The 14,648-nt window shown below is 40.8% G+C and overlaps 1 protein-coding gene across 1 annotated transcript in view; it reads right to left on the reverse strand.

Moving 5' to 3' along the window:
• Window positions 1–14,648, reverse strand: part of LOC139943419 (MAM and LDL-receptor class A domain-containing protein 1-like) — a 52,153-nt gene that overhangs the window by 24,966 nt on the left and 12,539 nt on the right. The window contains exons 12-27 of the mRNA XM_071940230.1: window positions 14,331–14,418; window positions 13,491–13,673; window positions 12,674–12,825; window positions 12,182–12,374; window positions 11,036–11,179; window positions 10,291–10,553; window positions 8,997–9,081; window positions 8,338–8,403; window positions 7,194–7,337; window positions 6,429–6,694; window positions 5,817–5,901; window positions 5,378–5,524; window positions 4,234–4,388; window positions 3,465–3,660; window positions 3,039–3,173; window positions 313–572 (exon numbers count right to left, since the gene is read on the reverse strand). Coding sequence (XP_071796331.1) covers window positions 313–572; window positions 3,039–3,173; window positions 3,465–3,660; window positions 4,234–4,388; window positions 5,378–5,524; window positions 5,817–5,901; window positions 6,429–6,694; window positions 7,194–7,337; window positions 8,338–8,403; window positions 8,997–9,081; window positions 10,291–10,553; window positions 11,036–11,179; window positions 12,182–12,374; window positions 12,674–12,825; window positions 13,491–13,673; window positions 14,331–14,418 — 2,562 coding nt within the window. The remainder of the gene's footprint in view (window positions 1–312; window positions 573–3,038; window positions 3,174–3,464; window positions 3,661–4,233; window positions 4,389–5,377; window positions 5,525–5,816; window positions 5,902–6,428; window positions 6,695–7,193; window positions 7,338–8,337; window positions 8,404–8,996; window positions 9,082–10,290; window positions 10,554–11,035; window positions 11,180–12,181; window positions 12,375–12,673; window positions 12,826–13,490; window positions 13,674–14,330; window positions 14,419–14,648) is intronic.

Raw genomic sequence — 14,648 nt, forward strand, 5'->3', positions numbered from 1 at the left:
GTCACGCTAGCACACCCACAACGCGCTATCAACCACGAACTGCTATCACCCGAGAACCGCTATCACAGGAGAATCTTGTTGTGATAGCGGTTCTCGGGTGATAGCGGTTCGTGGTTGATAGTGCGTTGGGGGTGATAGCGCGCCCTTTTGTGACAAATCCAGGAGAGTCTTGAACCAAGACTACATGAAGCCAAGCATACCAATATTATTAAAGTCCAAACATTTGTATGTTGAGCTACCAAAGAGTGGAGTATTTTAATATAATTTGCACTGACAGATTAAGAGATAAATACAGTATATCTTCAAACTCACGTTGAATTTGGTTGTCAATGCGACGTTCACAAACCCCTGAAACCACTGGTTCCCTCCCTGGGTTCCAGATCTACTCCATACAGCCGTTTGAACACCACCCACCCTGGTGTACAGCGTCAGGGTACCAACGCCTGTACCGAACATGTGATACCAGAACCCGAGGCAATTCTCCGCTGGGTTGGTAGGGTCAACTTCTTGTGAGACGGTCCGGGCGACCGCACCTGGGCTGACTCCACTCGCCTCCAAGTAGATGTAATAACCTGTCAACCAGAAAATAAAAACGTAGCGTTGTTAAATCAGTATTCTTAACCCGGCGTCATTCTTGGCAAAACCTCTTTTTTTTTTAAGATTCTGAAAACAAATTGAAAGTTCGTGAATTTGTTCGTCAGTCACGGGAGGTGAACACACATAAACAGGGGTTTCCCTTAGCTTTGTTTTCAGTCACCGGCCTGATGAGGCTACCAAAATTTTGGGTCCCCTGGAAATTTTTTCACTAGCCTAAATGTATCCACACAATTTATTGACTAGTTAAGAAAGAACATGACTCGTCCGTCAATGTTGTCATGGATAAATGCGGGAAAAAAAAGGTTCAAAAGTCAGTTTGCCAAAGTTAGAGGTTTTCTAACGTCAGAACTGAAAACGAAAGAGGTTTTTTTCTCTTCGGAATTCCGCCAAAAGGCTGAATCTCATTTCTGCATTGATGCGCTAAATCCCGTACCTGATCCAGAGGTATGGTCGCCACTTGGTCCAGTTCCCGCTGAGTCAGTAGGTCCCTGTCTTCTGATCCATTTCTCAGTTGATGAAGCGTCAGGATTCCACATGCAGAGAGGGGTCTCAAAATCACAGGAGACGTTGCCGGCATACATGCCTGGGTCGGCCGCACTGGGAACGGCTAAACGAGGCAAGAAGTATAAGAGAACATTTAATACATGTATAAGACCTGCTGGAACGAAAATGTCGCGTCTTGAACTTTGCTGAATTTCATTTAAGATGTTTTCAATCAGTAAGGAAATCGAGTCATATAAATAGATTTTAATTGTGTAAAAATGGGGGCCAGAGCTTTTGCAGCAGCAGCAGCAGAATTATGGAATAGTCTTCCGGACACCATAAAACAAGCTCAAACAGTGAATTTATTTAAGACAAAGTTAGTACTTCTTTCTGTATCAACTAAATTTTGCTTTTGTATTTACTTCACTTCTCTATTAACTTTTACTTCTCTTTTGTTTTCATCTCAAAGCGCATAGAGACTTCTCTGTGATTGTGATATGCGCTCTACAAACATGGTTCATTGTTATTAAAAAAATAATCATTCTGAATACCCTTATCAGGACAAATTACAAAAAGGTAATTCAAGAAAGCTTACTGTTACATGCTCCATCCGCAAAACGCAAATCATCTATCGCTATATCTCCCTTCCAGGATGTACCAACCATTCCTTCAATAGCAATCTGAAAAGAAACAGGAGAAGAATTGTTTACAACTAACGAAAGTAGGCGTTTATTAGTTGCTTTTAAACCAACCACAATAATAAAGCATCAAAGCGCCTTAACTACCGAATGAAAATCAGCATGCTTGGTGAGAATGATGTTTGTTTTTTTTTCAAATTTCATAGAGCTGCTAAGCACAAAAATTTGCTTAGCATGAAATTTCTTCCTTGATTAAAACAGGAATGCCAACCAAACATGTCCACGTGATTTTCAGGATAAGCAAACAACAGCTAGATACCAGTAATAAGCATTAGAAATAAATGGGAATTTGATCGGTAATCCTGTTTTTATCAAGGAAGAAACTTCATGCTAAGCAAATTTGTGTGCTTAGCAGCTCTATGAAATTGGGCCCTGATGAGCCATTTCGGCTCGACACAGACTCGACTTTACTGAGAGATCTAAGAGTGAAAGATTGCTCAACCGACCTGATAGTTTGTCGTCCTGGGTACTGTGAACTGTCCATGCAGCCATGATACATCATCCGGACTCTGTTCCCCATAGAGGGCCCACTTCACAATGGTGACCTCACTGGCTGTTCCGAAGTCAGTGACGTAAGACACTGTGAGCTGACCGATGTCCGCTCCGTACATGTGATACCAGAAATCGAAGCAGCCTTGTCCTGCCGAGGCACTTGGGTGTTGGATGGGACTGCGGAGGACGGCTGTGTCACCCTGGGTTGGTTTGCTGGTTTCAATGTACATGTAGAAACCTGTAGAAAGGGGAGCAATACGTATTTCCCATTAACCAAATTATCTGAACTCTACTCACCAGTTTCACTGCGACTCTTATCACCTGTTATTGGTAAAGTAGCTTACATTCACCCCACTGTTAGTGTGTAATAGAAATTTTCTGCTGAGCAGAAATTACCACACCTGACAATTCAAAACATTAAGACCAATTTAAAAACTGACTCCGCGGTAGTACAGTTAATCACGATCCTATAAGCTAAGTAGTAGTTCCAGCCTATTTTCTATACCATCCGCCCCGGGTAATAGTTAAAAAAGCAGGACAGTTCTTTTCAAAACTGAGAACCCCCGAACCCCCGAACTCCCGAATATCTACTCCGCGGTAGTAAAATAAAGAAAGACAGTTCTCTAAGAACAAACTCTACTTGGCAAGTAGATACACACATGGTGTTACCGCAAACCAAATATATTTATGTAAAAGCTTAACAATTAAAAGTAATACACATTTTAGTTTGATCTGATGAAATCAGCCCTAGTATTATTATTATCTCACCAGTTTGGCTGCCTGTAGTGTGGTCAACTGAAGGTCCAGTGTAGTCTGAGCTGGTACTACCTTGTAGAGGTATCCAATCAAATTCATCATTGGGATCGTTCATCCAGGTACAGACTCCTTCAAAGTCGCAAAAGTCTGCCAAGAGAAATATTATTGACGGTTGACTTTTCTTAAACAGGAAGAGGTAACCAGAGGTTAATAGGTCAGGGTGAATGTTCGAATGCGCATGTGAATACGTCAGATCATCCCAGCGTGAGGGGCTGAGACCAAGTGAAACCGAACGCACCCCATAAGATCAACATTGCATATACTTCCCATTCTAAGCGCTGAGACATAAAGTAACAAAGTAAATGTACAACAATGTGACATAATTAATAAGTGAGATGCTATTGCTAAAACATGCTTAGAATAATGAAAGCTTCATACCTCGTTGGGGGCAGCTTCCTACTTGGTATAAGATATCATCGACGGCCATGTCACCTCGATCACCGCTACCTACGACACCTTCAAACATGACCTGGTAGGGGAGGGTCTCGCTGACCTCAAAGAAGTCCCGATACCACGAGAAGCCGTCGTTGGCGTTGTTTGTCCATACAGTGGTTTCACCAACTGCTGTCTTGGACTGTGAATGAATTGGAAAATGGTGACAAGTTAAAGGGACCGGGTAAAAAACTATGAACAATTTCAATAATTTGGGGTTGAATAAAGACAAAATTTACTAGAATAGGATTTGAACCAACAAACTCTGTTTTACGTTCCGGCACTCTGGCATAAAACAAAAAACATGTTATGTTTGCGTAACCCGACCTACCCTAAAAATACGGTCGACCCTGGATATTTTTATTTTTTTCAAGGGAAGAAATTTAATGATTAAAATCTATTAAAGACATAAAAAGTTTAATAATTTACTTTTTGTTGTGTGTAGCCTTGTTTTCTTTTGTTAACATGTATACTACCGGCTTAAACAATTAAAAAACAAGTCATTTTCATTGCTGTAAGGGGTGGGAAACAAAATAAATACCCTACCTACCTACCTATCTACCCTATTTTGGGGGTTCCATTACGCCAACATAACATTTTTAAAAAAAAATTTATGCCTAATATTCATCTGTTAACCAGAGTACAGTTCTTCTCTTTTAAACTCTGTGTTACAGTACTTTGTGAAAATGATTAATGGCATAGCATGACCAACTACCTTGATATTTAGCGTTCCCATCTGGTCTCCATACATGTGATAATAGAAGAAGTAACAGAACGTCGACACTCCTGGGGTGGGGGTATACTTGGCGGATAGTAACTGCGCTTTCTGGCCAGCGGAGCGACCTGTGGCCTCGATGTACATGTACTTCCCTGCAAAAACAATCAAATAGTTTTAAGGCCTGTTAGACGAAAGGTTTAGAACACCACACTAGAGTGATCATTCTGTGCGTCATGCGGTAAAAAAGAAAAAGCAGAATACACTACCTTCCCAACTTCTTACAAAGCAATTATGGATAAGTGCCTTGCTCAAGGGCACAAGTGTCATGACCAGGATTCAAACCCACACTCTGCTGCTGACAACACCAGAGCTAGGGTCCAGTGAACCAGACTGTTCAACCAAGACACACCAAGAGGTCTACAATACACAGGGTTTTGGGTTTGATTCCCATCCAAGTCTTGTATCCCACACTCTGCTGCTGACAACACCAGAGCTTGGGTCCAGTGAACCAGACCGTTCAACCAAGACACACCAAGAGGTCTACAATACACAGGGTTTTGGGTTCGAATCCCATCCAAGTCTTGTATCCCACACTCTGCTGCTGACAACACCAGAGCTTGGGTCCAGTGAACCAGACCGTTCAACCAAGACACACCAAGAGGTCTACAATACACAGGGTTTTGGGTTCGAATCCCATCCAAGTCTTGTATCCCACACTCTGCTGCTGACAACACCAGAGCTTGGGTCCAGTGAACTACACCGCTTGGCCAGGATACACCACAAGTTCAAGTTCAAGATACAACCCAGAGCGTGTCTATTTTGAAAGCAGTTCATATTTTAAAGGGAGCGTATACACATACATCCTGGTGGTAATGGGAGACTTTCAGGAAGCTTGGTGGCAGCAGACTTACCAGGTAAGATCCATTGTTCTTGATAATGTGAGCATGCTCAGAATTACGTAAACATAGGACATCTACCTGGTAAGTCTGCTGCCACCTAGCGCCTCAAAGTCTCATATTACTCAACAAATTAATGATGGCAACAACTCACTTGGTAAAGAGCATTTGAGAGCTGTTGATATTAAAAAATATATTATGGTTCAAGTGCCTTGCTGAAAGCCATTAATATATTTTAAACTTACCAGTAGCTGTCTCGTAGGATTTATCGGTAGTTGGTCCGGTGTTTGCCGTTGGCGTGGGACCGCTAAGTTGCGTCCAATCAAAATTGTCCGTTTGTACTTGGGTGTACTGGCACATTGAAGAGTCTTCAAACTCGCACAAGTCTTGAACTATTACAAACAGAGGGCAAAGGTCAATCAAAGGTGAGAAAGGTCACATGGGGGCCAATAAAGGCAAAGGTCAAATCGCTGTAACAATTAATTCTGATTTCTTAAAATAAACAAATTTGATTGAACAAGTTTTTGATCTTTTAAACTACACGGTACCATATCTTGGGAAAAAAAAAAATCAAATTTCTTAGATTGTTTCCATCACTAATGCTTAACAGTCACAACTTTCAAAATGGGTGAAAATGGCTGTCAGAAGTGGGTACACTTTTTGTCGATAAGAAAAGTCTGGTACCTGGACACAGCCCGTTGTTCACCATGATGTCATCCAGTGCGATGTCTCCCTTGTATCCGCCGCCCTTAATACCTTCAAACACAAACTGACCAAACACAAAAACAAAACAAAATTGAATATTATTTTGTCCTACCTATACACAGGTGTGTACACAGGTGTGTACACAATGTAAACTCTGTACATTACTAAGTTCTGTGAATAAAGAATCACAGGCATTTTACTCAAATGGGATTTGAACCCACAACCTTTGCAATTCTAGAGCAGATGTCTTACCAACTGGACCACCGATATTGCCCGGTAGCTAGAGGCAGTTCAACCTATATTTTAGCACCGATCAGTGTATGGGTAATTAACAAAACACATGGAACCATTAGCATGAAATTTCTTCCTTGATAAAAACAGGATTACCAACAAAATTTCCATTTGTTGCATATTGCTTGTTACTGATATTCAGCTGTTGTTTGCTTATCCTGAAAATCACGTGAAAATTTGGTTGGTGATCCTGTTTTTATCAAGGCCAACATTTCATGCTTAGCAAATTTTTGTGCTTAGCAGCTCTATGAAAATAGGCCCTGGTCCAGTGCGCTAGATGGCTTGAATCAAAGTCTTTACCTGGAAATCACTGGTTGGGTTGACCAGCACATCACCAGAGTACCAGCTGTTTTTCCTTGATCCCTTTCTCGTCCATATAGCGGTTCCCAGTCCTCCCGACGCCGTCTTCATGTACAAGTTGAGCACGTCGACGTGATCCCCGTACATGTGATACCAGAACGACACGCACCATGGACCCTGTTTCTGGGCGACCATGGCGCTCTCTAGCCTAGCTTTGTCCCCTTGGTTTTGGGGGGACACCTCGATGTAGACATAGTACCCAGAAGCTAAAGGAACAGAAAAGAAAATCCAGCCTCATCAATCAATATAGGATGTGAGGCATTACATGGTGAGGTACATGTATCAATATATCTTTGGTTTGCGGTAACACCATGTGGGTAACTACTTGCCAGGAGCAAGCTAGTCGTAACCTAGAGACCAATTAAGAACTCATTCCGTGATAGTGAAGGCCACCTCAAGAGGTTGGCTTGAATTAACTATTTTTCCAGGGGCCGTTGCCACCTACATGTACTCCTTGGGCTGAGACATGATTATCCCCTGTACAGTCCATATGTATGTAGTCCTGGGTATCATCAATCAGGTAGAGCAGGAAGCACTACTTTACGAAGCAATCATGGTTAAGTGTCTTGCTTAAGGACACAAGTGTCACGACCAGGACTCACACCCACACTCTACTGATCAAACAACAGAGCTTTAATCCGATGCTCTTAACCGCTAGGCCATGACACGCCACAAATAATTATTATTATTATTGGTTCAACTTACAATTTCCGTATGTGTGATCGAAGCTAGGACCAGTCCCAAATGACCCAGTGGACCCACTTTCTCTGCTCCAATCGAAATCATCATCAGCAGCCTGGGTATAGCTACACAAATCCACTTCAAAGTTGCAATTATACATGACTGGTGCTATAGGGAGGAAAACGTCAAAAACAAAATGTTTGGTAGTCACTCTTAAACTGATGGCAGATGAAACTTACTTGGTAAGAGGTAGAGCAGCTTTGGATAGTGTAACAAGCAATAATTTGGAATAACTTTCCAATAGATTTACTGTTTTGTCGCAACTAAAAACCACCTTTATTTTCTATTTATTTTTAATATGACGTTTATTCTATACTCTTTTCGGAAGATAATTCAATATGAGAATGTCAGTACAGAAAAAGGAATTAAAATCAAAAGCGCATATAAGTATACAAAATTAATTAAAGGGTGAAAGCAAATAATAAAGTAAAAATAACTAGGAATGCAAGATGTACAAGAGAGTAGCTAGAAAATGAGGCTGTTAGAGTAAGCTGAGGCTTGTAGAAAACAGCCTATAGACCGTTTTGAATATGGCGTTACCATTCAAAAACCTGCCCTACAAATGGCGTCTGTCAGCGTGTGCGTGTGGGTGTGCGTACATGTGCCATGCGTGCGTTTAGACATGCATACGGTTTGCCCTAAAAGATGGCGCCTTTCACAGCAAAAAAGGGGTTATTCAATACGGTCTTAAAGCCATTATACACTTTCGGCACAGAAAAAAAAAAAAAAGTTCACAGATTTACAAATAACTTACAGGATTTACAGAAGGTAATGGTGAAAGACTTCTCTTGAAATATTATTCCATGAAATGCTTCACTTTTCGAGAAAACATTAAAACAATTATCAATTCTCGTTGTCGAGAATTACAGATTAATTTTAAACACATGTCATGACACGGCGAAACGTGCGGAAACAAGGGTGGGTTTTCCCCGTTATTTTCTCCCGACTCCGATGACCGATTGAGCCTAAATTTTCACAGGTTTGTTATTGTATATATAAGTTGTGATACACGAAGTGTAGGCCTTTGGACAATACTGTTAACCGAAAGTGTCCAATGGCTTTAAAAAAATAAAAAAACATTTTGACAAGAAACTTGTCAATCCCTTACCTGGTGTAGTTGGCGGCAAGGATGGTGTTGGAAGACTGCCACCTACATCTGCAGCCTTTGGATAAACTGTTACAAAACAAACAAATAAACAACATGTTACAATCCCATAATGGAAGTCAAGAGACAAGACCTGATGTTTCTTAAAGCCACAGTTGCTCGATTGTGGTTATCGCAAGTGCGCCCTCACTCTTCCTGGGGCCTGATGCAACCTTCTTCATTTGCATACCTACAGAAAAATCTGAAAGTTTGTGTATGCAACCTATCCTTTTTCATTTTAGTATTGCAGTATTTGTCCAGACCTTATGCGCATATGAGCCCCACCTATTGGTCAACAGGAGGTTGTTGATTAGCCAATCCTGTGTGCCGTGCGCACAAATCTGCTTGTCCATTATTTTATGACCGGTTAACCACTAAGATGACGTCTTGATGATGTCAACGCATAAGATCCATTGTGTGCTATTGATTCGAAGGTTCAAATTAATTCAAGTGCAGGAGATCATTTTTAATTTCAGACATCATCGTATGGACTCTGCTGTGATTTTCAAAGTAAAGTCTCATCCTTTTTAATGTGCGCACTCATGGCCTATATCTTTGTGTGGGTTCAACAGCGCCCTCTCTTGATATTACAAGAGGGCCAGCCTCCTACAATCACAACTTACTTGCACAAGAAACATCATAAAACTTGAGATCATCGATGGCTATGTCACCTTGGTACCCTGCTCCAACGGTTCCTTTGAATAAAACCTAAAGAAAAGAATGATACAAAATTACAGACAAGTTATCTTAAAGGACACTTGCGCTAAACATGTGCAGGAAAATTCTCTGTCTTGAGTTGTGAATCTGAAGGGAAAAAATTTATAATAACCATAACTAGACATACAGACTTTAACCTTTAGAGACCATTATGGTTAAAGATGCTATGTCAGATTTTTGGCCGATTTGACCCCAAAATTTAGATTTAAAATTCAATTAAGTATTTTGATGAGGGTCGAAAAAGTTACAAGCTTTCATTTGAGCCATTGCTCGAAAAAGTCCGACAATTATTAGTAGTAGTGAAAAAAAGTGCTCAAAATTAGTTTTTGTCGCATCCCGACAATATATCAAGTGACCAATTCTTATGTGTTTTATAAGGAACGTTTTAAATTTTTTTCATGGTTCCTGACCATTAAAAGTAAAAGTTAAACTTTTTTTCGTTAGAGCGGGTGATACTCTTTGAAATACCATTCACTAAAAAAAAATCTATTTTTTAATGTTTGGGACTACGACAGCTGACATATCATCTTTAAGTGCCTTGCTGAAGGGCACAAGTCTCATCACCTGGATTCTAACCCACATTGCTCTTAAACCATTTTGATGTAAAGACTTGCTTTTTGTACGTATATCATTTTTGGTGTGTTTTTCTGTGTTTGTCTTTGCTTGTTTGCCTTTTTAAATTGTTTGGTGATTTGTATTATCTTCTGTGCTTTTTTATATGCCCCCTCTTGCCTTAATGTATTTTTGGGGTTTTAGGAGACATACGCCTTTTGGCGACAGTTATTTTTTTAACTTTTATGCTCTCCTGGGCACCCCACTGTTGTTTTTCTTTGTTTTCTTAAATATTTTTAATGTATGTATATGTGCTTGTAAATGTGATTGCCCGAATAAATATTATTATTATTATTATTATTATTCTGCTTCAAACAACACCAGAACAGGCCTTCATCTTTGTTCTGTTAAGGGGCAAGTCTACGGGGAAAATGTAAGTTTGTATTGGAACTTTGCAAAGAGCAGCACAGGGATAGCACAGGGCACCAAGGCAATTGCTGTGAGTCCCATGGGTTAGTTAGGGCTGCCAGAGCTTGGGTCAGGTGAAATAGACCACTCGGACATGACACGCCCAAATTTGTGCAAATCAAAGAAAGAATTGTTTCAAGATAGAATTATAAGTTCTGATCAATGTCATAAGAAACTCACCTTATAAGCGTTAGGGCTTGAGACAGGCATCTGACCCTCCAGCCAAACGTCTCCAAAGTCTGCACCGAGCTTCCAGTACGTAGTCTGGGTACCAGTGATGGTGTCTTCTATCATGACCTCCAGGGAACCGACTTGGGTGCCGTACATGTGGTACCAGAAAGAGAAGCATCGACCCGAGTTTGTGGTAGGAGCTAGAGCCTGACTCATGTAGACGGCGTATTCTCCTTGCCACTTGGAGGAAGTTTCAAGGAACTTGTAGACACCTAAGAAGGGGAAAAGATTTTGCAATGATTGACAAGAAACTTTAAGGAACCGGTGAGAAACTTTATTGAACTTGTAAGAAACTTTAAGAGCTTGTAAAAAACTTCAAAGAAATTGTGAGAAACTTCAAGGAACTTGCAAGAAACTTCCAAGAACTTGTAAATAAACTTCAAGGAACTTTTGAGAATTTTCAAGGAACTTGCAAGAAACTTCAAAGGGCTTGTAAGAAACTACAAAGAATGCGTGAGGAACTTCAAGTAACTTCTTTTATTTAATTCTGTATTTATTTTCCTTATTTCTTGTTTGTTTTTTTTTAAATTGTTTTTCCGTTGTTGTTACTTGTATTGGTCGAATAAATAATAATATCAATAATAGTAACTTGTGTGAAACTTCAAAGAACTTGTAAGAAACTACAAAGAACTTGTAAGAAACTTCAAAGAACTTATTACAAATTTCAAGAAACCACCGACTACCAGTAACTCACCAGTAGCTGTTCCATAAGTGTGATCCACTGAGGGTCCGGTACCCTGACTCGGCGTCCCACCGCTACCATCCGTCCAATCAAAGTAGTCTGACACTCTATCATTAACCCATGTACATATGGTCGGATCGTCAAAGTCGCAACTGTCTATTGTAGACAAAATTAGAAAAATCACCCTTATTTTCTCGTTATCAAGAATAATGTATTTTCTCGTTAATGGGAATAAGTTATTTTCTTGTCGGACTCAACTGCTTGTTTACAACATTGGGAGGGCCTACCGACAGACGTGGACCTGTGTTTATTAACTTTTTGTTCCCGTTCACGAATACACATGCTTACAGTTTATCATTTTTACGCAGGTGGCATATTTTTGCCCTGCCCTGCCTTATCTACAATACTTCGCCACCAAGTCCTTCCATGCAGCGGCCTAGTAATCTAAAAACTTATTTTCATACAAATTCACTGCCCCCTTCAGCCGCACAAAAAAAAAATCTTGACACTATTATATTTTCTTATTGATAATAATGAGTTATTTTCTCATTATCGATAACGAGTTAACTCCTCATTTGATAAGAATAAATTGTTTCCTGGTTTGTCTTTGCTCCTGTAGCAGAGGCCAGCAAAATGCATCCTTCGTGTCTGTTTTTTGTTGAGAGCTTGGGCAGTTCCCCATATTATTGAATTTTGTTGGTCATATGTTGACTCCAGTGGATGTTAAGAGCAGCTCTTAAAGGCAATGGACACTATTGGTAATTACTCAAAATAATTGTTAGCATAAAACCTTTTTTGGTGACGAGTAATGGGGAGAGGTTGTTGGTATAAAACATTGTGAGAAACAGCTCCCTCTGAAGTGCCATAGTTTTTTGAGAAAGAAGTAGTTTTCCACGAATTCGAGACCTCAAGTTTAGAATTTGGGGTCTCGAAATCAACCATCTAAATGCACACAACTTCGTGTGGCAAGGGTTATTTTTCTTTCATTATTATCTCGCAACTTCGATGACCGATTGAGCTCAAATTTTCACAGGTTTGTTATTTTATGCATATGTTGAGATACACCAACTGTGAAGGCTAGTCTTTGACAATTACCAATAGTGTCCACTGCCTTTAAGCAAGTGAGAATATCAAGCTATTATTTGTAACTCCTCGTACCGATCGGAGGACAAGTCCCAGAGAATATCTGCACATCGTCGATGGCTATGTCTCCTTGGTCACCGTTGCCGACCGTTGCTTCAAAAACGACCTGATAGGGTGCGTTTGCCGTGAACGGGAAACGTCCGACGTTCCAAATGTCTCCGAGATCACCGGTCATACTGAAGTAGTTCTTGGAATATTTGCCGTTCTCCTGCAGATGAGGAAATAAAACAGAAAGGACAAAGTTTTTACTACTTCATCATCATTCAGCAAAGACTTGTGTCCGTGGCCGCCTCATCCTAAAATTGCAATGGGGGCGCACTCCCAGAGTCCCCCTCTTTCAATTGCTGCTCTTCTCAGCTCTCCTACACTTCCAACTCTCCACTTTGTCACATTGTCTATCCAGCGCAGCTAAGTAATAATAGAAGGTATCTATAAAGAGCTTTAAAAAATAAAACAAGAAACCAAATTACAAAGACGAGGATGATGATACTTTTTTTAAGACGTTACCTTTAGGAAGATATTGAAGTTACCGATGTGTTGGCCTCTCATGTGGTAGTAGAATTCCAGACAATGGCCGGACGTAGCCGGGTAAGAATGAGTCATAATCCAGGCTTTCTCGTTGGCTTTCTGAGCTGCTGCATAGATGTACAGGTAGTGGCCTAGGCAGTGGTGGAAGATGGATAGAAAGGTGATGTACATTAAAGGGACGTAGATTGGCCGAGCGGATAAGAGCACCAAACTCAAGCTCAGATGTTTCTAATCAACAGAGGGTGGGTTTGAGTCCAGGGCCCAGTTTCATAGAGTTGCTTAGCACGAAAATTTGCTCAGCATGAAATTTCTTCCTTGATAAAAATAGGATTACCAACCAAATTTCCATTTGTTGCATAATGCTTGGTACTATTATTCAACTGTTGTTTGCTTATCCTGAAAATCACTAAGAAATTTGGGTTGTAATTCTGTTTTTATCAAGGCAAAAATTTCATGTTAAGCAAATTGTTGTGCTTAGCAGCTCTATGAAATTGGGCCCTGGTTATGACGTTTGGAGATTTTCGATTTTGTTCCAATCAGAATATGGAAAGCTTGGTGTGATATTCAGGGAACTTTCCACAGACGTAGGGAGAGTTGGAAGCTATGCAAAAGACCGATCCAGTAGGCTCCGCCCACAACGCACGTGTGAGCAAGAACACGTGGGGCTCTCCAATGCCTTTCTGCACAACTCTCCCACGGGCGCCTAGATACACCCACGCATATCGGACCAATGTGTTGCAATGTGATTGGTCAATGCGCAATGGGGCGGAGCTTAGTGGATTTGTCTATTGCTCACCTTTTCCAGTTCCTAGGGTGTGATCTACCGAAGGTCCCGTTCCGAAGACAACAGTTGACCCCTGTCCATACGCCCAGTCAAAATCATCGTTTCCGGTCGATACTTCCTCCTGCGCCCAACCACATGCCACGTAGCCTTGCTCGAAGTCACAGGACAATGGGAAGACACCAGGGGATTGGGTGGCTGCAGAGGCAATAACAAAGTTATATTGACTGGGTAGTGGGGCATTAGTGATGTACAAGAAGAAACCAGGGGATTGGTTGGCTGCACGGGCAATAATATGATTATTTTGACCAGGTAGTGGGGCATTTGTGATGTACAAGAAAACACCAGGGGATTGGGTGGCTGCAAAGGCAATAACAAAGTTATTTTGACCGGGTAATGAGGCATTTGATGCAGCAAAAGACCAGAAAGATTCAAAATGTGAAAGGTTGAACCCTTTCTGCCCCAATGGTGACTTTAGTCGACTGTGCACTATATCCTTCTACAACCTAAATGATGACTCGATTCGACTGAGCACCTGACCCAGATCGTAGGTTCGAATCCCAACCAAGTAAACATGCCTGGGTTTTTTTCTTCACAAAACTCAGGAAAGTACTGAGTACACAGTGCTTACACACCTCGGTGTATATGGGTAAAAGCAAAATGAATACTCTTTATCCCTGATGCAAATTTAACATTATTAAAGCTCTATATCTCGATCAACTACATGTAGCTTGATCTGTACAAGTGAAGTGTTGAGCGTTTCAAAAATAGTAATAGAAAAGTTTCAATATATCATTGCACAGTTGTTTCTGTCAAGAGAATATGATAACCAGAGAGATAATGGGTTGGACTTACGCATGGGGCATTTCTTTGAGTCTACTGTGATGTCATCGATAGCAATGTCACTAGCTGATCCCTTACCACGCTTTGCTTCAAAAACGACCTGCAGTAATTAAAACATTACGGGTGAGAAACACTACTGACAAAGCAGCTAGAATAAGGGAATTCAATTCAATAAGTGTGTTGTGGCAGAGCGGATAAGAGCACTGAACTCAACCTCTGGTGTTTCGGTTTAGAAGAGTGTGGGTTCGAATCATCTTCATGACACTTGTGTCCTTGAGCAAGGCACTTAACTATAATTGCTTCTCTCCACCCAGGGGTAAATGCGTACCT

Source organism: Asterias amurensis, chromosome 10 (assembly GCF_032118995.1).
Source record: "Asterias amurensis chromosome 10, ASM3211899v1".
NCBI classification, from domain to species: Eukaryota; Metazoa; Echinodermata; class Asteroidea; order Forcipulatida; family Asteriidae; genus Asterias; species Asterias amurensis.